Source organism: Panulirus ornatus, chromosome 32, assembly GCF_036320965.1.
Source record: "Panulirus ornatus isolate Po-2019 chromosome 32, ASM3632096v1, whole genome shotgun sequence".
In the NCBI taxonomy this organism is placed as follows: domain Eukaryota; kingdom Metazoa; phylum Arthropoda; class Malacostraca; order Decapoda; family Palinuridae; genus Panulirus; species Panulirus ornatus.
The window spans coordinates 23,826,482-23,850,567 of NC_092255.1; the positions used below are offsets into that span (position 1 = coordinate 23,826,482).

Sequence of the window (24,086 nt, forward strand, 5' to 3'; positions counted from 1 at the left end):
CATAATTTTGTCAATGGGCTGAGCCAGAGCATTTGTAGTAAATATGGGAAACCACAGAAAGCTCTATGGGGCTTGGTTGTGGACAAGAAAGCTCTGGTTTTGGTGCATTGTGCACAACAGATAGAGAAGAAATACGAGCAAGATGCCATTTTTCCTTTTCCTAGGGCTACATAGTAGGGTGGAAAAAGATGAACTATGAAAAAATATTAAACATTATATTCATATGCAAATATTCATATGTATATACATGCTTATGTGGGTGGGTTAGGCCATTCCTCATATGTTCCCTTGCGCTACCTTGCTAACACAGGAGACAGCGATTAAGTATAATAAATAATTCTTATATCTATCTATTAATTATACTTAATCGGTCTCCCACATTAGCGAGGAAGTGCAAGGAAACAGACAAAACAATGGCACAACCCACCCACATGCACATGTATATACATAAACGCCCACACGCACATATACACACCTATACATTTCAATGTATACATACACAGATATATACATATATACACATGTACATATTCATACTTGCTGCCTTCATCCATTCCTGTCGCCACCCCACCACATGAAATAGCATCCCTCACACGTGAGAAGTAGCACAAGGAAAAGAACAAAAAAGATCACATTCGGTAATGCACCGAAACCACGGCTCCCTTTCCACATCTAGGCCCCACAAACTTTCCATGGTTTACCCCAGACACTTCACATACCCTGGTTTAATCCATTCACAGAACATCGACCACTGTACACTATATTGTTCCAATTCACTCTATTCCTTGCACACCTTTCACCCTCCTATATGTTCAGGCCCTGATTGCTCAAAATCTTTTTCACTCCATCCTTCCACCTCCAATTTGGTCTCCCGCTTCTCCTCGTTCCCTCCACCACTGGTACATATATCCTTTTGGTCAATCTTTCCTCACTCATCCTCTCCATGTGATCAAACCATTTCAACATGCCCTCTTCTGCTCTCTCAACCACACTCATTTTATTTTCACATATCTCTCTTACCCTTTCATTACTTACTCGATCAAACCATCTCACACCATATATTGTCCTCAAACACTTCATTTCCAACACATCCACCCTCCGCACAACCCTATCTATAGCCCATGCCTCACAACCATATAACATTGTTGGAACCACTATTCCTTCAAACATACCCATTTTTGCTCTCCGAGATAATGTTCCCACCTTCCACACACTCTTCAACGCTCCCACAACCTTCACCCCTCCCCCACCCTGTGACTCACTTCCGCTTCCATGGTTCCATTCGCTGCTAAATCCACTCCCAGATATCTAAAACACTTCACTTCCTCCAGTTTTTCTCCATTCAAACTTACCTCCCAATTAACTTGTCCCTCAACTCTACTGGCCCTAATAACCTTGCTCTTATTCACATTTATTCTCGACTTTCTTCTTTCATACACTTTACCAAGCTCAGTCACCAGCTTCTGCAGTTTCTCACCTGAATCAGCCACCAGTGCTGTATCATCAGTGAACAACAACTGACTCACTTCCCAAGCCCTCTCATCCACAACAGCCTGCATACTTGCCCCTCTCTCCAAAACCTGCATTCACCTCCCTAACCACCCCATCCACAAACAAATTACACAACCATGGAGATGTCATGCACCCCTGCAACAAACTGACATTCACTGGGAAGCAATCACTTTCCTCTCTTCCTACTTGTTCACATGCCTTACATCCTTGGTAAAAACTTTTCACTGCTTCTAGCAACTTATCTCCCACACCATATACTCTTAATACCTTCCACAAAGCACCCATATCAACCCTATCATATGCCTTCTCTAGATCCATAAATGCTATAAACGAATCCATCTGTTTTTCTGAGTATTTCTCACATACATTCTTCAATAATAATAATAATAAATAATCCAAATGTAAATAGAATTAAATACAACAGCATATTTAGAGTTATCAATTTTCTTTCTTATTTTCTCTAATTTTCTCAAGGTGCAGACTGTATGTCCAATGTAGTTTATGTGGTGGGACTAAGTCCCTAATATTGCATCATACCACATTGGTATGATTCAAACTTCCAGACTGATATCCTCGTCTTCATCAATCGCTTTGCAGTTTCTGGCCACAGTATCTTGCACAACCTTCTCATCCTTTCAATAAGTTGTCGTAAATGTGTTCCTGTAGTAAACTTTAATCCTGTCACATTGAGGTTGTCTGTTTACCACGAGATGTTGCTCTAGCATGTTGTTCAAAATGGTATAAAATTCAGTATCTTAATATCCAATATCAATTAACATTTCCCCAACACATCGAAGTTCTTATTGTAGAAGTTGCCAGGTTGGGAACACCTTAATCACTCTCCTCACTCGTAATTTTGAGTGCACTCACTCATTCCAGATGTTTAATCCTTGATAGGTCATTTCAGTTTCTAAGTGTTTAGATAAGTTTATTGGAGGACAGGGGGATCTGTGGGTACAAGTTGTTGAAACCTAAGCCTGGGATAGGCTTTTCATTTCTACTTGGGAGATGGTGGATGATTACTGAAAGGTTTGGATCAGAAAGATTTAGTGTTCATGCAAAAAAAACTGTGTTGAGCACACTGAGGTGAGATTGTACTGAGAGTTATCTTGTATCATAATGTATGTGATGAGTGTTTTTGGATGCTTAGCAGTTGGTGATGGTTCTGAGTGCTTTGCAGCTTTATCATATATGCTTTTAAGTGGGTGGATTCCCAGGCAGGTGAGGCTTTTAAGTAGAGAAGATGAATTGCCAGTAGATAACACTGAGTGACTATTTTATGTCCAAATCTGGTGTATGTAAGTGTTCTAAGGGTGCTTGGCTTATTTATAACATTGTTTTGATGTGTAGTGTTGGGAGTGAATATCACAAGTGTCATATCTGATTACCAATATGGTTGAAGTTTTAATAAGAATGACTGACCATACTTGGTGATGGATCAGTGCAGGGTACAGTCATGTCTGTTAGGGATTACGAGGGTGATGGTAGATTTTTGTGAGTGATGCAAACATTCTGTTCTGAGTGAACCAATGTTGCAACTGTGTTGAATGCTTGTTGCTGCTTGGGCAATGTCATAGTGCTGTGAGGTGACTGTAAGGTCATCTCCATACTGTCAAACAGGACTTTCACACTGTGGTCGGCATTTATGGTAGTTAACGTAAAAAGAAATTTCAGTGTTGGAGAAAGAATTGTTCCTAGGGGATCTCCCATGTAGAACTTGAAGATTTTATAGGTGAAGCTTTTGCGAGTGAATCTAGCTTGTCAATACTGTGTGTAGGGTCATGGATGTGTCACGGACAGTATTTAATGCTTTGTTCGTACCTATTGCCATTAGCAATACGCAGGGAGACTGAAATCAACTTTTTTTTTTATACATAACTGTCTGCAATTTCCTACCTTTGTGTAGCATAATTCACCTGGAACTGATGTCTGACCTTTAAGGTAAAAATCCTCCTTTTGATCCTTATTCTGTTCTTACATTTGAAAAGCAATGATACAGGAAGGGTGAAATTTCAGCTCTCTATACTCATTCCTCTTATTTCCCTTATACAACACACAGGAGACACATGGGTAGTATTACATAACAGCAACCCAGCAGTGGAAAAGCTACATACACTTGTAGCACTAAATCATGTGATAAGAACACTGGCCGTCACAAAACAGAATGACTCTGTCCTAAAAGAATGAACCTTCACACCCCTAATCCCACGCAAACATGATTCACAACAGTACATGACATCACTCTTAATGAGCAAATGAGCAACAACTTCCATTCAACACACCCCTAACTATACAAAGCATCACATGTGATATACACAATTCATTAACCCCCCTTCACAAACATAATCATGAAGTCTATAAACAAACTTAAGAGAACACTCACTGACATCAACTTTGAATGAAAAGAATACCTCACTATCCTCAACAAACAATCTATACACTCCACTCTAAACAATGCCTCATCTACCTGATAACCTACACTTTCAAAAGTTATCATGAAGAATCTGTAAACCACCTATAATGGAGCACTAAGAACAATCACTAGCTGCACAGTAATCACAAATGTCTGACAAAACAAACGTTCTTCCAATATCAACCAACCACAAAAAGCAAGGAATTTGGCTTTATGCAACAGCACGGGCACCCATCCCTACAAGCCAATTAATGACCACCTACCAATTGCGGTGCAACAATAAAAATCTCACCCCAACTATCTGTACTTACAAAACCCCCAACCAACAAACATCACCTTGACAAAGCACTTTCACATAAAATGTTCCAAAAAACACTAAAAAATCATCTCCCATCTACCTAATCTCGAATGCCACCCCACCAGGCATACACCCATCTGACACTACATGCTCCTGACACAGGAATTATACTTGCATCCCTGCAATCTAGACATCACCCATCTACCAACAAGGCAAACAAAGATTCAACACACCAGAGGACTCATTATGACCAAGATGCAACATAGGCACCTTGCACTCAGCCTGCCTAGATAAACATACAGCATCAGCATACTTCATGACCTGTAGTCTTGGCCAGTTAATATAATGGATTCCCTAACCACTTCAAGAATACCACAAAAGGGGTCCTGAAATTGCAAAGCTCAAGCTAGACAAATATACAAAAAGTAGGAATGGAAAGTATAATAACAAATGCGTAAAGCTGGTTCAAGCCTGGCAGCATAAGCATTCAACACCGTTGCATATAACTGTCAAAGGCAAGTATAATGTATACACTACCTAAAATTTCTGATTACTCTCTTAAGGAGTTAAAAAAAAAAGTGATTAAACATGCTTCACTGTGCAAGACCCTCTTGCAAATTAATGACTTCTGTTCTTTAACCATACTGCAATTTCATTTTCATACTTTTCCCTGCAATCAATCAAAATGGTTCTCAACCAAACTGTTATGTGCTAGTTACCTGCATTCCCGCTAATCTGACTCCTAACGTGATTGTTGTTGTGTTAGCAGCTTTTGCAGTCTGACTTTTACGTTTACTTTCGGGGGCATCATCCCCGTATTGTCTGGTTCCCATCTTCAGGTCTAGTACACAAGGATGTCTGAATTTGAAGGTCAGGTTCTCCAGCATTATACACTCTGGAAAAAAAAAAATCTATTTGATTTACTTCAAAAAACCTTTCCAGCGAGCAATCAACTTTTAGCTATACCTTTTATCTTCTTAGCCATACACATGATACAAGGAATGATACCCTTGCTCTGCCTTATGCAAATTTTGGTGGGGGCTGTCCCTTACCTCTGCAACTAACTCAGGAACCAAGCCTTCTCTGTGAGGGGCTGGTCTACCAGGCTGTTTGATACTGCCGGTCTCCCTTCATCACATATGTTGCGTAACCTTGCAGGTCTGCATTCATTTCTGCACATGGTCATTACTTACATACATACAGGGCTTTTAACCCACACATCCCAGATTATTTGAAAATATGGAAAGCATGTAAATTATCTACTTAACTAGAAACTTGGGAAATACAAAAAAGCATGAATTCTTTCATAAGGCAAAATCTCTATAAAATGCTGAGGCCAACCTACTGGAAAAAATGTGTGCGACATGTGAACTTGACTCACCAACAGCATTAGACGAATCAGATTTCTGCTTTAGCTTATGAAGGGTAGTCTGATGGCACTGTTGCAGCCATGGATTGTGTGTCTCTGGATGTGCAAGGGATGTGAGACTTTCGTTTCTAGCTGTTGTTGTAGTGGCAGTGGTGGAAGGGCTGGATGGGGTCTGAGGACTAGAAGAATCTTCTTCTTCCCCTTCACTTTCCAGTTCCACGCTACCTGAACTTACTCGACGAAGACACCTGTTGATTAAAAAAATTCCATTTCAAAGTAATTTGCAATTCAATTACCATTTTGTACAATCCTTTCTTGATGGTCATAAAATTCATACATAATTTTATGCCATCATAACGGGATTCAAAACTATAAGGACTAAACTACATACAATATTGAGTTAAAATGCCCAACATCTCAAACAATCTTAAACATTCATCAATGGGTACAGTATATGTTCAATATTCACTTTAGACAGCCATGGTTATAACAAAAAATTTTAGCATATGGTATGTTTGGTACCTTAACATTCTTACAGACTGAAGTTGCTTTACATTATTATTTTTGGTTTATTCAAGTTACCTTATTTACTCAAGAGGTGAGGAAGTTAATGAAGGACATGGAACAATTAATTGAGGGTAATATGAGATGTGTTTCCACTATGGCAATACAAATTTGTGAAACACAGCTGCGGAAAAACAGCGTGACATACATTTTTCTAATACAAAACAGCTACTCCCACCTGACTGAAGTAGTGTCAGGAACAGTCAAAAATCTTGCTCATTTGCACACATAACACATATACATATCCCTATTTCAAAAAAGGATGTATGATTAGATGGGTGAATGGACAGAGAAAAAGGAAAGTGTAAGACGTGCAAAACTGAGAAGGGAACAATGGATAACATAAATGAAATATATGCTCAAAATTGCATTTTTTTGGAGTATGCATTTTGCAGTTCTTGTGGGGGTGAGAATCTGGGAAAAGTAGAGGTATAGTGCACAGAAGAATGGACAGCTAAAAATGTTGGCAAGTGAGATGAATCAGAAATTTTGCAAAGATTGTGAAAGGACAGTGACTGAAAGTTTTGATGTCTAAGGAAGTGCAGAAATATAAGGATGCACTTATGTGTCAATGAGATGTTTAAATGTTTAGAGAAAGAACTGTTACAGGCTGTAGAATTAGTAGCTGGACACAAGGTCATGAGATTCAGGAATAAAAAGGGAAATGCATGATGGATGGTTGAGATTAGAAATGCTGTGGAAGAGAAGAAAAGGGCATTTGGCAGATTCTATGAAAGGAACGTACCAGTGGAAATTAAACAAAGGAGGAGGGAAGAATAAAAGATGTGTAAGGGGAATGTTAAGAAGCTGACAGAGGATAGCAAAGGAAAAGCAGATGAAAATTTAGGAAAAAAGTTAGTGAAAACTTTTGGGAAAACCGAAGTAAGAGGGGAAATGTTAATGTTAGGAGTAAGGAAGGGGAGTTGCTGAATCAATAGGAGGAAGCAAAAGGAAGATGGAAAGAGTATTTTGAAGATCTGATGAACGTGGTAGAGGGTGAGGCAGCAGTTGTTATGCGCATGGGTAAAGAGGATGGAAGGATAAGGATACAAGTGCAAGGGCCTATAGCAAAACAAGAGGTAAAATGGGAGATAATGAGGCCAAAAGTAAGAAAAGACACTTGCAGTAGATGGAATTGTGGCTGAAATGCCGAATAATGGAGGAGAAAGTGAGACAGAATGCATGCATATATGTAATTTGGCATGGGAACAGAAGGCTGTGCCTAAAAATTGTGGTGACAGCTATCAATGTTCCTTTATTAAAAGAAAAAAGTGCTAAAAATGTATGTATTAATAATAGGGGAACAAGTCTAAGTCTAGCAAAAATAACAAATACATGGTATGTTCATGATCCCTAAGCTTCTGACAGACCAAATAAGTTGCTTCACATTGCTATTTGGCAAGAAGTCACAGTGGTGTGCATATATGTTTATGTATATAAATATGTAAATGAGTGGATGGTCCATTCTTCACCTTTTTCCTAGTGCTACCTTGCTGAGACAGGAAACAGTGATTAAGCATAATAAAAAATAAAAAAATAATATTGATCATTTATTTCATTTGATCGCCGTCTCCCATGTCAGCAAGGTATTGCCAGGATACAGATGAAGAGTGGCCCATCCACTCATAAACATATTTATATACATAAACGCCCATATTCATATTCATTTATTTTTCTTTGTCGCTGTCTCCCGCGTTTGCGAGGTAGCGCAAGGAAACAGACGAAAGAAATGGCCCAACCCACCCCCATACACACGTATATACATACACGTCAACACACGCAAATATACATACCTATACATCTCAATGTACACATATATATACACACACAGACATATAAATATATACACATGTACATAATTCATACTGTCTGCCTTTATTCATTCCCATCGCCACCTCGCCACACATGGAATAACATCCCCCTCCCCCCTCATGTGTGCGAGGTAGAGCTAGGAAAAGACAACTAAGGCCCCATTCGTTCACACTCAGTCTCTAGCTGTCATGTAATAATGCCCGAAACCACAGCCCCCTTTCCACATCCAGGCCCCACACAACTTTCCATGGTTTACCCCAGATGCTTCACATGCCCTGATTCAATCCACTGACAGCACGTTGACCCCGTTATACCACATCGATCCAATTCACTCTATTCCTTGCCCGCCTTTCACCCTCCTGCATGTTCAGGCCCCGATCACTCAAAATCTTTTCACTCCATCTTTCCACCTCCAATTTGGTCTCCCACTTCTCCTCGTTCCCTCCACCTCCGACACATATATTCTCTTGGTCAATCTTTCCTCACTCATTCTCTCCATGTGCCCAAACCATTTCAAAACACCCTCTTCTGCTCTCTCAACCACGCTCTTTTTATTTCCACACATCTCTCTTACCCTTTCATTACTTACTTGATCAAACCACCTCACATCACATATTGTCCTCAAACATCTCATTTCCAGCACATCCACCCTCCTGCGCACAACTCTATCCATAGCCCACGCCTCGCAACCATACAACATTGTTGGAACCACTATTCCTTCAAACATACCCATTTTTGCTTTCCGAGATAATGTTCTCGTCTTCCAAACATTCTTTAAGGCTCCCAGGATTTTCGCCCCCTGCCCCACCCTATGATTCACTTCCGCTTCCATGGTTCCATCTGCTGCCAGATCCACTCCCAGATATCTAAAACACTTTACTTCCTCCAGTTTTTCTCCATTCAAACTTACCTCCCAATTGACTTGACCCTCAACCCTACTGTACCTAATAACCTTTTTCTTATTCACATTTACTCTTAACTTTCTTCTTTCACACACTTTACCAAACTCAGTCACCAGCTTCTGCAGTTTCTCACATGAATCAGCCACCAGCGCTGTATCATCAGCGAACAACAACTGACTCACTTCCCATGCTCTCTCATCCCCAACAGACTGCATACTTGCCCCATACACGCACATATACATACCAACAAATACATACACATACATATATACACATTCTTCATTCATTCCTGGCGCTATCCCACCCCACAGGAAACAGCATCGCTAACCCCTGCTTCAGAAAGGTAGCACTAGGAAAACAGACAAAAAAGGCCACATTGATTCACACTAATTACACTAAGTCTCTAGCTGTCGTGTGTAATGCACTGAAACTACACCTCCCTAACCACATCCAGACCCCACAGACCTTTCCATGGTTTACCCCATATTTCTCACATGCCTTGGTTCAATCCTTTGAGGAGAGTGAGTTAATATAATAGGGTCATGAAAGGCGAGTTCAAATGACAAGCTAAGAGTGCCTAGACTAGAAAAGCAAAAGCGCTAGGATGACACATGAAAGCCACATGAGGGTCACTTCACTTTATGCAAAGGAAGATAATAACAAGATATATCAATCATAAAACCTAAGATCACTTTTATGGGGCTCTGGCAGCTTCAAGGCTGCACTCCAGGAAGAGCATGGAAATGAGACTCTTTGAAGCAAGATGTTTTTCAATGAGAATGTACTTCTCTCCATCAACAGACAATGATACAACTTTCCTGAAGGTAACTTTTCACTCACAGTATAATCATATGCAGGCAGAGTCCAATAACACTATATCAAGATATAAATTAATGTTTTTTTTTCATACATATTCGCCATTTCCCGTGTTAGTGAGGTAGCATAAAGAACAGAGGCCTGAGCCTAAGAGGGAAAATCCTCACTTGGCCCCCTTCTCAGTTCCTTCTTTTAGAAAAGGAAAATGGAAATGAAGGATTTCCAGCCCCCCCCCCCCCTCCCTCCCCATTTAGTCACCTTCTACAACATGCAGGGAATATGTGGGAAGTCTTCTTTCTCCCCTATCCCCAGGGATAATAAACTAATGTATATATTTGAAAATCATATCTTTATCACCACCTACAATGGCATTAAAGCATAATAACCTTCATTCTTATATTCATATCCAATACCAGAGTTTCATTCTAATACTGATTATCTATATACATATAAAAGCGATATGTGAAGTTTCAATATAATGATAAAGCAAATCCAAAGGCACTGCATTATATCAAACACTTCTTTTTTTTTTAAATTGGATGCTCCAGTCTTGGACAAAAGTCCACAACAAGGCCAGGCCTGAACTGAAATACATAGAGGTCAATGAAAGGAAAAAATAAGACACAAGGGAAAGTATTCACAAATTTTGGAGAAGTTAAAAACCCATCTCTTAAAATGTGCCAGGTCATACTTACCAGAAAAGACATGAAAGGGGAAGTGTTCCAAAGCTTCAAGGTGTAGGGAAAGAAACCTTGCACATGCAGAGGTTACCCCTTATTTCTTTAAATATCTCAACCTTATACAAGAAAAATGTGTATATTTCTGATTAAAAAGAAATAAACAATGAGTATGAAAATCTCAATATCCATTTTGTTCTGAGAAATTGGTATGCATAAGATAAGCATTAATAAACACAAAAAAGTCTATGCCATTTATGTTCTAAAACTGTCCATAGCATAGCTAAATCAGAAATGCTGCATCAGTATCTGCAAGAAAATCTATACAGGTTGTACCTCTTTAATCCAGCAGGCTTGGGACCTGGCCATTGCCAGACCACAGAAAATACTAGAAAACAGAAATTGACCCCTAAGGAAACCCCCTATGCAAACATATGCCTTATCCCTAGCCTTGCCAGCTCATTCCACATACATATTGCTGTGTTATTAAAGGTAGGACAAAGCTGAAAACAGGAAATCATACAACCATTAATGCTTCTAAGCAAGGCTTTTATTGTTACATCAGATTACATCATTAGTACATGAGGGTCAGCTGGGTCTCCAAGGTCAGCAGTGTCTCCAGGATCAGCTGATACTTGCACATCAGGGGAAAAAGAGGTGTAGGGAAGTGGATTTGCTACACTGGTATGAGCCTTGGCAGTGTTATTAATGACCATCTTCAACCAATGTTGCAATGTGTCTTGCTTCTGTTACTTTGGCTTTTCCTTAATAAATTTTCTTTGTATCAATAAACAGACATAATTTCTTGTTCTATTATAAAGTCTCTTTGCTCCAGTCCCGCAATTAAATATTTCATCATCTGGATACCTTTGTCTACAGAAATTCTTTCTTCCACCTCCTGGTTTACCTTTGCACTTTCTTTGTGATGGGTTAGTCATACTCTCAGCATACTTGAAAAATTCTTGGATCAATATCTTTTCACTAAAAATTCTAAATCCAGAGAAGTCAGGTTCATTCCTTTCCTCATCCTGGAACATTAAGCTTGGCCACAGTCTGTGCCAGCCACAAGCTAGTGACCATACCATATCCTTTAAGTTAAATTCCTTCAAGAAATCTGCAGGAAGCTTCCTATTATTCAGTGTGACAAGGAAATAGTGCATGAATCCCGATCTATGTTTAGATTTCAAAGAACGTAATATGCCTTGGTCAGAGAGATGAATCAGAAAGGTGCAGTTAGGAGGGAGGCATAGATCAAAAACACTGTATTTCATCAAAAGTTCTGCTTTGAGGTGTGCTGAAAAAGTGTCTAAAATCAACAGTATTTTACACTTTGAATCAAGGCTAACAGAGTTACAGTGTGCTCTAGCTTCACACACGAAGTAATTTTCAGATCATTCAAAAAAAAGTTTGGTTGTTATCCAACCTTTTTTATTTCCACGGCAGATACGTGGAAGAATTCTCACATCTTTAAAGGCTCTCAAGTGAACATTCTTACAACTTACCATCAGCTTGGTTCTATATGTTCCTGCAGCAATGCTGCAGCCAAGCAATGTTAAATCATCTTTGAAATCCTTACCCCCAGATGGAGACTCCTCAATATCTTGGGCAATGGGTTTTTTGTGGCATATGACGCCAATACAGGGCAGATTTGTCATCATTATACACATGCTCTAGGGCTAAGTTTTCCACTGCCACTAACTGTGCAAGTTCATCAGCAAACTTTGTTGCAGGTTCTGTGTCAGCACTACACTCTTCACTGCACACACTATGTACTGAAATTCGATGTCTCCACTTAAACTTGGAAAACCATCCCTGCAAATATTCACAGTCATAGTCTAGCTTTTGTTCTCTATGAAAAAGTTTGGCCTGCTTGATAAGCATCTCCCTAGAAATGCTTACAACTTCAATACGTTAGAGCTTAAACCACTTTATAAGTGCACTGTTTAAACCTTCCTGGCTTTCATTTTCAGCAAAAAAATTTAAAGTCTGTTCCTTTTGTTTCTTATAGTCATACAATTGATGATCCAGTCTCATAGTACACACAAAAAGTCTTTACACAGTTCCTTTATCTAATTTTTTCAGTAACCCCACCTTTTCAAGCATAGATAATGATTTATGCTTATGCTCATTAGCACTAACACCATTTTATGCACCTCTTGGTCTCTTAGATGACATCCTGAAGGTCTAAAATACAGCTGAATATAAGAAATTAACAGGACTGTTAATCAGCTCAGCTGCAGTGTAAACAGATCTTAGCACCTTAGCGCTGTTAACAGTGCCACCCTGGTGGCAGATCCACAAACTAATGGCGGCAGATTGAAAACGTCGTACCATGGGAGAAGCTGGACCGCAGAGCACCGGATTAGAGAGGTACAACCTGTACAACAAGACTGAGTTCCCTCTAAACACCTCTGAACAAAAAACATTTTGCAACTATCTGTGGTTCTTAATAATAATTCTCAAAACATCTCACCAGTATGCTAACATCCATCTACAGCAGCTTTTTTGCTAAACCTGGATCTTTAGACCGACATTCCAAACCATAGTAGCTTTGGTTTCCTCATCTATCCCAAGTTTTTTCCTCTCCATCAGAGTTAAACTGCCCTCTGTCTTCAATTCTTAGATGCTCTTTCCATAATCATACATAAAAATTTTCTAAGGATCAATATAAGCAATAACAGTTCTCTCAGATATTCTCATGTGCCTCTTAGATGTTCACCCATGATTATGTATCCCCTGGCTGCAGAGTCATACAGAGGTTACCCCTGGCAGTTAAATCACGCTGATTCACTTCAGATCAATTGTCTGTGGTGAAAGTATGCTTTTATCTTTAGGTAAAGTGATGCCCAGGTTGTTTACTAAACCTGATTCACTCAATAATATTGGACCTTTACTTATGTATTCACTCCTTTGCTAATAATATTGATGTACCCCAATGGGGATGATCCATGATGATGAATCAATAGTTGCTGATTCAGCTGCTACCTTTTAAACTCACAGTTTACCCAAGCTAATGTATGCATAGGGCTGCTCATCCAAAATGACACTCTACTAGATATTGATCCATGCTTTAACAACCCTCTTACCCATGCTTGAGTGTCCCCTGGTTGCTTCTAAGTGATGACATGTGTTCATTGGGTAATGCTGCAAGTGAGAGACCATCCCCAGCTTCTTGAAGAACCACCTGAAGTGTGCCTTGGAATTCTGGAGTGTATTTCTTCATTTCTGGTGGAAGAGTTCGGTAAAATCGATACTCCCGGCCAATGAGTGGCTTGCAAACAGTAACATCATCCAAAACAAACATGGACGAATGGCCACTCACTTGGTGTACCAACGGCTCTAGCTGTAAAAAGAAAACATATTTTTATATTGGTTTTCATGTGTGCAACATTCTTTTATACCTAATCATCTTTCCCAGTCCCAAGAAGTATCATCGGGAGCTGGTGCACAAAAATATTATTTGAACACATCCAGTTTCTTCTTGTCAAGCTATCATGAATTACACACATCACATACCCCAGTTCAGCCACCTAAGAGCACACTGCCCCTAACACAACATGCTGCTTTAACTCCTTCCATCCAATGCATGCCTCTTGCCCACCCAAATGTTCAGGCCCTAATACTACAATGCCTCCTTGATACTACATCCTTACATCAATCTCTCCCTGCATCCCCCATTCTCAGCTTTCAGCACATACATCCACTATATCAGTTTATCTTAACTCATCCTCTCTATAGACCAAATAATCTAAGCACACTAATCAGCCCTTTTTGTTATACCACGTAAACGACCATAACTCTCTCTGTCCATCATTTCTGGCATGGACAATCAGCTTCACAGCACAGATCATCCTTAGGATTTCACTTCCAGTATATTTATCCCTTTCCCTTGCTCAAAATTGCATCCATACAGCACTACCTAGACTACCATACCTTCAAAAATACGCATTTCTCTACCCTTATGGACTCAAACAGTTCCCTGAATCTTAAACCCATCTCCCACTCTATGATGCACTTAAGTACCCTATGTTTCCATCTGCAGTCATGTCCACAAAACATAACATTTCCTTTAAGTTCATCCCATTTAATGTCACTCACACCATCCTGACACTCTCCCACTGCATCTCATTACCTCACTTTTGTTCATATCAAATTTCAACTTTTTTCTTTTACATACTCTCCCAATCTGTCACTAGCCTTAGGAGTTTCTCTCTAAAGCCTGCCACCACAACAATGTTACCTCCCATACCTCCTCACCTCCTACTGTCTTCTCTACTTGTGATCATGGACATCCACAGGAATTTTTCCAAGGGATATGAGATGTGGGAAACTCCACATAATGAGACCTGATGGTTCTGACATTTTGGAGGTTGCTGAAGACTTACTGAAAGATTACTGCTGATTACATATTCAATCACTTCCCATTGGGGGACTGTCATGTGCACCCACTGTGGGCATCCACGTTTGTCATGACATTTTTAGCAGTAACATGACAAAAAGGCAAAAGGGGCAAAGGTCAATGCTGGCACCATATAACCCCCTCTTCCATGTGATAAGGAAATTGGTTAGAAGGTAGGTACATAACAGCATCTTTTGAAACCTTGTAATACTATCAGTTAAGCAAAATGTATTTAACAGTATAAAGAAGCACAGTCATGAGATGTATTTCAACTGTTAATGGTGTCTAAATATTATACTAAACAAGTCAAAATGCACTATTCTCTAATTCTAAATTAAATAATTTCTCAAGAGAAAATGTTTTGAGAAAAAAATTCAGAAGTGTAAAAATGTGGGTTCAATAATGCAGAGTTTTTGTAAGTTCATTAAACACTATTATCATCTATACTTCCTTTGATCACATATAAAAAGATTCTAATATCTTACAAGGCATCTCACCTGTATGAGGTCCTCTTTGTCAGTGTCATGGTTCATGGTCCCCAGGGTCATCTATGTGGGCTCTTGGCTTGCTCACACCTCTGCAAAAAATTTACAACTCAATACATACAACACAATCAATTGCAATATCATGATAATGGAATGTAGAACAAAAGACCCAAAGGCATTTTTGCCCATCTTGGTAAACAATTGCAATCAATCACAGTGTAAAACATTTCAAAAGGTGCCACTATGATAACTATCCAGGATCCTGCTACAACAAAGATATCAAAATGATCTTGTCATATGAGTATTATGAAGCTAGCTTTACTTCTGGAAAGAAAGCCAGTTATCCAATAATGGTATTATATATACACAGTTTTCAAACTCTATAACACTCATTACTGTAAATTTTTTTTTGCACACAATTGTATTATTAGATCCCAGTATTTTCAAAGTCACCTTGGATAACACCTATCAATCATCTTGAATTCCATTTACATGGGGTAGATCATGTATATACTGCAATGCATCTTTAATGGGAATTCATATAAATACCGGGGTCGACGTGCTGTCAATGGATTGAACCAGGGCATGTGAAGCGTCTGAGGTAAACCATGGAAAGTTCTGTGGGGCCTGGATGTGGAAAGGGAGCTGTGGTTTCGGTGCATTATTACATGACAGCTAGAGACTGAGTGTGAACGAATGGGGCCTTTGTTGTCTTTTCCTAGCGCTACCTCGCACACATGAGGGGGGAGGGGGATGGTATTCCATGTGTGGCGAGGTGGCAATGGGAATGAATAAAGGCAGACAGTGTGAATTGTGTGCATGGGTATATATGTATGTGTCTGTGTGTATATATATGTGTATATTGTGATGTATAGGTATGTATATTTGTGTGTGTGGACATGTATGTATACACGTGTATGGTGGTGGGTTGGGCCATTTCTTTCGTCTGTTTCCTTGCGCTACCTCGCAAACGTGGGAGACAGCGACAAAGCAAAATAAATAAAATAAATAAATAATATATATATAAATATATATATATATATATATATATATATATATATATATATATATATATATATATATATATATATATATATATATATTATCCCTGGGGATAGGGGATTAAGAATACTTCCCACGTATTCCCTGCGTGTCGTAGAAGGCGACTAAAAGGGGAGGGAGCGGGGGGCTGGATATCCTCCCCTCTCGATTTTTTTTTTTTTAATTTTCCAAAAGAAGGAACAGAGGGGGGCCAGGTGAGGATATTCCAAAAAAGGCCCAGTCCTCTGTTCTTAACGCTACCTCGCTAATGCGGGAAATGGCAAATAGTTTAAAAGAAAAGAAAGATATATATATATATATATATATATATATATATATATATATGATGTGATGTCTCCATGGTCGTTTAATCCGTTTATGGATGGGGTTGTTAGGGAGGTGAATGCAAGAGTTTTGGAAAGAGGGGCAAGTATGAAGTCTGTTGTGGATGAGAGAGCTTGGGGAGTGAGTCAGTTGTTGTTCGCTGATGATACAGCGCTGGTGGCTGATTCATGTGAGAAACTGCAAAAGCTGGTGACTGAGTTTGGTAAAGTGTGTGAAAGAAGAAAGTTAAGAGTAAATGTGAATAAGAGCAAGGTTATTAGGTACAGTAGGGTTGAGGGTCAAGTCAATTGGGAGGTAAGTTTGAATGGAGAAAAACTGGAGGAAGTAAAGCGCTTTAGATATCTGGGAGTGGATCTGGCAGCGGATGGAACCATGGAAGCGGAAGTGAATCATAGGGTGGGGGAGGGGGCGAAAATCCTGGGAGCCTTGAAGAATGTGTGGAAGTCGAGAACATTATCTCGGAAAGCAAAAATGGGTATGTTTGAAGGAATAGTGGTTCCAACAATGTTGTATGGTTGCGACGCGTGGGCTATGGATAGAGTTGTGCGCAGGAGGATGGATGTGCTGGAAATGAGATGTTTGAGGACAATGTGTGGTGTGAGGTGGTTTGATCGAGTAAGTAATGTAAGGGTAAGAGAGATGTGAGGAAATAAAAAGAGCGTGGTTGAGAGAGCAGAAGAGGGTGTTTTGAAATGGTTTGGGCACATGGAGAGAATGAGTGAGGAAAGATTGACCAAGAGGATATATGTGTCGGAGGTGGAGGGAACGAGGAGAAGTGGGAGACCAAATTGGAGGTGGAAAGATGGAGTGAAAAAGATTTTGAGTGATCGGGGCCTGAACATGCAGGAGGGTGAAAGGAGGGCAAGGAATAGAGTGAATTGGATCGATGTGGTATACCGGGGTTGACGTGCTGTCAGTGGATTGAATCAGGGCATGTGAAGCGTCTGGGGTAAACCATGGAAAGCTGTGTAGGTATGTATATTTGCGTGTGTGGACGTGTATGTATATACATGTGTATGGGGGTGGGTTGGGCCACTTCTTTCGTCTGTTTCCTCACGCTACCTCGCAAACGCGGGAGACAGCAACAAAGCAAAAAAAAAAAATTTATATATATATATATATATATATATATATATATATATATATGCTCACCTGCTCAGGTGTTTCCTCTTTGCGTTTAGAAAGTTTGGTAACCTGAGGCCTGTGGAAGCCCAGAGGAGGAAAATAGAGAAAAATAGTTTCCTCAAATTCATAGAAATATAAAAGAGTAAATAATATATACAAGGTATCAACTGTGTGATCTAGACTTGTTGCAGGAAGGTGAAAGGCGTGCAAGGAATAGAGTGAATTGGAACGATGTGGTATACCGGGGTCGACTTGCTGTCAGTGATTGAACCAGGGCATGTGAAGCGTCTGGGGTAAACCATGGAAAGTTCTGTGGGGCCTGGATGTGGAAAGGGAGCTGTGGTTTCGGTGCATTATTACATGACAGCTAGAGACTGAGTGTGAACGAATGGGGCCTTTGTTGTATTTTCCTAGCGCTACCTCGCAAACATGAGGGGGGAGGGGGTTGTTATTCCATGTGTGGCGAGGTGGCGATGGGAATAAATAAAGGCACACAGTATGAATAATGTACATGTGTATATATGTATATGTCTGCGTGTGTATATATATATGTATGTACATTGAGATGTACTGGTATGTATATTTGCGTGTGTGGACATGTATGTATATACATGAGTATGTGGGTGGGTTGGGCCATTCTTTCGTCTGTTTCCTTGCGCTACCTCGCTAACGCGGGAGACAGCGACAAAGCAAAATAAAATAAATAGTATAAAGGTATATATCTGTGTGTGTATATATATATGTGTGTACATTGAGATGTACTGGTATGTATATTTGCGTGTGTGGACGTGTATGTATATACATGTGTATGTGGGTGGGTTGGGCCATTCTTTCGTCTGTTTCCTTGCGCTACCTCGCTAAGGCGGGAGACAGCGACAAAGCAAAATAAATAAATTAAATATAAATATATATATATATATATTTATTTATTTTGCTTTGTCGCTGTCTCCCATGGAAAGGGAGCTGTGGTTTCGGTGAATTATACATGACAGCTAGAGACAGTGAACGAATGTGGCCTTTGTTGTCTTTTCCTAGCGCTACCTTGCGCGCATGCAGGGAGGAGGGTTTTCATTTCATGTGTGGCGGGGCAGCAACAGGAATGAATACAGGCAGCAAGTATGAATTATGTACGTGTGTATATATGTATATGTCTGTGTATGTATATGTATATGTATGTATACATTGAAAGGTATAGGTATGTATATGTGCGTGTGAACGTGAATGTATATACATGTGTATGTGGGTGGGTTGGGCCATTCTTTTGTCTGTTTCCTTGCAGAAGAACAGCCCATCCACTCACATACACACATACGTACATAAACACCAATACACAAACATACATACATATCAACATATACATATACATGCAAAGACATATACATATAAATACACATGTACATATTCATGCTTGCCTTCATCCATTCCTGGTGCCACCCCACCCCATCAGAAACAGCATTGCTAACCCCACTTCAGCGAGGTAGCACCAGGAAAATAGAAAAAGAAAGGCCACATCCACTCACATCAACTATCCAGCTGTCATGTGCAATGCACCAAATCTAGCCCATTACATGAGATCAAGAGAATGGATGTACGCAAATCCAGCCTGTCTTTATCCATTCCCAACACTACCTTGCTTAAGCATGAAGCATCGGACAGGAGGGTGAAAGGCATGCGTGGGATAGAGTGAATTGGAACGATGTAGTATTTTCACTTTATCCCACACACACACACATATATATATAAATATATATATATATATATATATATATATATATATATATATATATATATATATATATATATATATATATACGTCTACTTATACAGGGACAATATTATTTCTTTTAATTCATTTAATCCATGCAATATTCTATTCTTATTCTTTTCTTTCATACTATTCGCCATTTCCCGCCTCAGCGAGGTAGCGTTAAGAACAGAGGACTGGGCCTCTGAGGAAACATCCTTACCTGGCCCCCTTCTCTGTTCCTTCCTTTGGAAAATTAAAAAAAAAAAAGAGAGGGGAAGATTTCCAGCCCCCCGCTCCCTTCCCTTTTAGTTGCCTTCTACGACACACAGGGAATACTTGGGAAGTATTCTTTCTCCCCTATCCCCTATTCAACTGTTTACTCATGCAATGCTCATATAATAAAAAATGTCCATGGCTGAATGCATATTTACAAAAGCTTCTGTTGCTACATCTTCAAAAGAACGTGTAGACCAAGAACAAAATTCAAGTTTCAACTTTTTGATGGAAAGTGTAGGTGAAGAAAAAAGTTTCTGACATAGAGATGAGTGAAGATGACTTCTAAAGCTCAGGAGCTACAAGGGATTGGCATATTTGGAGAAAAGCAAGGTAGTACATGAAAATTCTTTGTGAACAGTATTTTCTGCATATCATCTTCAGGTTATCATATAAACTTGACAAAAAATGATTGATATGTGGTTTCCCAAAGGAAACTGGAAAAAAGCTTCACATCCTTGAATATAATGGGGTTAACAGAAAAAGATTTTGGTACTGTATTAAAAAAAGTTATTGTTATCTTCACATCTTCAAATGATTCATTTAAAAAAATTCAATCCTTACCATTCTTTGTGTTCTCTATAACTTTTTACCTTCTTAGCTATGTAAAAATCATATCTTGAGTAAATAAATGCTTAGTAATGAAATGTCTAAATAATCACTGTTATATAACAGAAATGGAACCTCACCAACAGCTAACTAATTGTGTAGTAAGATTCCATGTTATAACTTGCAACGAAACTTGTGGCCTTGAAAACTTAGCCAGCAACTGAAGTGATCAATACCTTATGTCAAAGTTTGAATACCCATACCTTTAATACAATTCAAACATATATTACTATTGTATTCACTCAAGAGATAAAACAGCTCTTTTTTTTCTGTTCTCAAAACATCTTATAATTCTTGCAATGAAAGACAGGAGGGGATAACTCATTTACTAAGATACTCTTTAAACATTATCAGAAAACAATGATGACTATAACAAGTTACAGTGCAGGAAATACTTCAATTTAAAAGAATCACAAGAAAAAATGTAACAGTCATTAGTGACCTGTCTCATATGCAATGTGCAGGCTAACCACTTCTGAATTTATGATGCTCAAATACATTACCAACTTTTACTCAATATGATATCTACCCTGGCATTTTCTAATCAAACAAATCACAAATTCTCAAGCTACTTATCCAAGATACCTCTTTTTAGCAACTGAAATTTTCTATCCAAACTTGTTGGGTTACCAACCAATTTTAACACAGAATTCAAATATAAAGACATCTACACTACCACAGACATTAAAAAGGGTCATTAAGAACTTGATGTAATGGGAGGATCAAAAAAAGTAAAGGAGCTGGAAGTCAATGTTTGGGAATAATACTTAGGGTGACATGATCCTCTCCCTTCTGCGAAAGGCTCACCATCTCGCCGGGGACTTCATTAATATTTTTATTCGTAAAATATGCATGCTGGCTCCATTTGAATGGCATAAGATTCTGTAAGTCACAAGAACACATCTAAGGCAAAATATCAAACCTTAAAAACGTCGAGAATCTTGGAACTTTCCTAGCATTCTCTGGTGAATATGGCGGTCTTGTTAGCCAATCAGGATCGAGCACTACGTGTATGAGAAACAAAACTATACATCTCCTGAAATATAATACGTATAATATATATCAAATAAGTAATGACTGTATGTATATTGTGAGAGATATTCAGAATCATCAATATAAAATTAATTTTATATGGCTAATATGTATCATTCCACTATTTCTATCAAGAAGACTATAGTCTTTTAATTGCATGTTTACAGTTCCAGCTGATAGAGTAACGTGTGTCGACCGGCCGTCATTAGTGTGTGCCGACCATGACGTCAGAAACGAGGGAGTAAAGCCATGGTTGGCACCTTGAATGTTTTCACGCCTTCTTCAGTGTGCTCAGTGGTGTCGTTTGGGTATGGTTGAACATGTAGACTTGTGAGCAGTGGGTTCAGTGAAATTACATGTTTTTTGAATGTGTCTCGGTATGCTTTGATACATCATAAACTTCAAATGCATATGATGAGAACTGTTCCCTGATAAAGTGTAGTTTTCAATGTCATAAACGCTTTGATATCTATGCTTTGTATAAATAGTTCAGGGTAACTGACACATTTCAGAAAGCAATGCAAATGTAGTTGTGTATCTAGAAGCAGTGAACTCAAATCAGGCTTTCAATTACAATTTGCAGCGTAATTAAGGGAGCACGTTTGACTTTTTGTGTTCCAAAGACGTCAACGACTCCCGAGTTTCAGTTTTGGGTATCAGCCCACAGCTGCATCAGATACGTTCAAGTATACGGGAATGCACAGCTGGCCAAATGTCTGCTGTTGCTTTGGATAGGCAGTACCGGTGGTGGCCCAACCTGCAAGATTCCACTTCCCGCCTCCAACCGCCTACTCCACTTCCTCCTCCTACCTACAGCCTCAACTGTCCTCGCCAGCCCATGCAGTCACTAACTGCAGCACTAATTATAAGTTCTCATAACCCAGATTCATCTTCATATCTAACCCTTCCTTCAGAAAATCATTCCACTGTTTCCAATCACACGAACAATCCGTATTATTCAAGTTTACCTTCACTTACATCCACACGAACACACAACCATCAACATTCAAAGTTACAGTCACGAAAGGGAGATCATAAAAATAATAATTTGAGCGAGCAAGTAAAAGAGAATCCTATACCAACCCCCAGGATGCATGCACAAGCCACTTCGGGTAGCCTCACTGTTAGCACCATCGAAGACATAGTCGCTCCTCGAAAACTGACTTCGCAGGTTCTCTCCCCAGAACCTTCGTGTTCGCCTCGTAATATCACGTCTAATCCTGTGCACTCATGTGGAGCGAACACCGCTAATAACACAACGCCCGTTCCATGCCAAGTCAATAACACCACTTGCACAGCGAATCCACTGGCGAACTTTAACGTCACCGTGAATGAATCGTCGGGATCCTCAGACGAAAATCAGAGCAGTAGCAGCAGCTGGAGTACCAAGACGTACAACAAATGCAGCAGTAGAGGGAGTGTGGCAGGGAAAAACAAGGGATGCACACGACGGCGACTCGTAGACGACGAGGGATTCATCAGAAGGGCGGCTTGTGTCTGTCTCAACGAAGAAGAAACTCAGGTAGGTCATATAAAGGACGATTTTAACTGTGCATACTAGAGATGGTGGCTCGAAGCTCTTCAATGAATATATATATATATATATATATATATATATATATATATATATATATATATATATATATATTTTTTTTTTTTTTTATTATACTTTGTCGCTGTCTCCCGCGTTTGCGAGGTAGCGCAAGGAAACAGACGAAAGAAATGGCCCAACCCACCCCCATACACATGTATATACATACGTCCACACACGCAAATATACACACCTGCACAGCTTTCCATGGTTTACCCCAGACGCTTCACATGCCTTGATTCAATCCACTGACAGCACGTCAACCCCGGTATACCACATCGATCCAATTCACTCTATTCCTTGCCCTCCTTTCACCCTCCTGCATGTTCAGGCCCCGATCACACAAAATCTTTTTCACTCCATCTTTCCACCTCCAATATATATATTTGCTTTTCTAAGTATTTCTCACATACATTCTTCAAAGCAAACACCTGATCCACACATCCTCTACCACTTCTGAAACCACACTGCTCTTCCCCAATCTGATGCTCTGTACATGCCTTCACCCTCTCAATCAATACCCTCCCATATAATTTACCAGGAATACTCAACAAACTTATACCTCTGTAATTTGAGCACTCACTCTTATCCCCTTTGCCTTTGTACAATGGCACTATGCACGCATTCCGCCAATCCTCAGGCACCTCACCATGGGTCATACAAACATTAAATAACCTTACCAACCAGTCAATAATAGTCACCCCCTTTTTTAATAAATTCCACTGCAATACCATCCAAACCTGCTGCCTTGCCGGCTTTCATCTTCCGCAAATGGATTTGTATGTAGCATTTATGGATCTGGAGACGGCATATGATAGAGTTGATAGAGATGCTCTGTGGAAGGTATTAAGAATATATGGTGTGGGAGGCAAGTTGTTAGAAGCAGTGAAAAGTTTTTATCGAGGATGTAAGGCATGTGTACGTGTAGGAAGAGAGGAAAGTGATTGGTTCTCAGTGAATGTAGGTTTGCGGCAGGGGTGTGTGATGTCTCCATGGTTGTTTAATTTGTTTATGGATGGGGTTGTTAGGAAGGTGAATGCAAGAGTTTTGGAAAGAGGGGCAAGTATGAAGTCTGT

The 24,086-nt window shown here is 39.5% G+C and overlaps 2 protein-coding genes across 5 annotated transcripts in view; one reads left to right on the forward strand and one right to left on the reverse strand.

Moving 5' to 3' along the window:
* The window catches only part of Ip6k (Inositol hexakisphosphate kinase), a 42,719-nt gene that overhangs the window by 13,259 nt on the left and 5,374 nt on the right, over positions 1-24,086 (reverse strand). The window contains exons 2-6 of the mRNA XM_071681236.1: positions 21,310-21,423; positions 15,260-15,339; positions 13,450-13,706; positions 5,605-5,840; positions 4,943-5,118 (exon numbers count right to left, since the gene is read on the reverse strand). Coding sequence (XP_071537337.1) covers positions 4,943-5,118; positions 5,605-5,840; positions 13,450-13,706; positions 15,260-15,310 — 720 coding nt within the window. The 5' untranslated portion in view covers positions 15,311-15,339; positions 21,310-21,423. The remainder of the gene's footprint in view (positions 1-4,942; positions 5,119-5,604; positions 5,841-13,449; positions 13,707-15,259; positions 15,340-21,309; positions 21,424-24,086) is intronic.
* Positions 21,696-24,086, forward strand: part of LOC139759188 (uncharacterized) — a 96,624-nt gene continuing 94,233 nt past the window's right edge. The window contains exons 1-2 of one of the 4 annotated variants that reach the window (XM_071681239.1): positions 21,696-21,749; positions 22,509-22,941. In XM_071681239.1, coding sequence (XP_071537340.1) covers positions 21,730-21,749; positions 22,509-22,941 — 453 coding nt within the window. In that variant the 5' untranslated portion in view covers positions 21,696-21,729. Of the gene's footprint in view, positions 22,942-24,086 lie in introns of all 4 variants that reach the window. The other 3 variants (XM_071681240.1, XM_071681238.1, XM_071681237.1) reach the window with 3 other exon arrangements.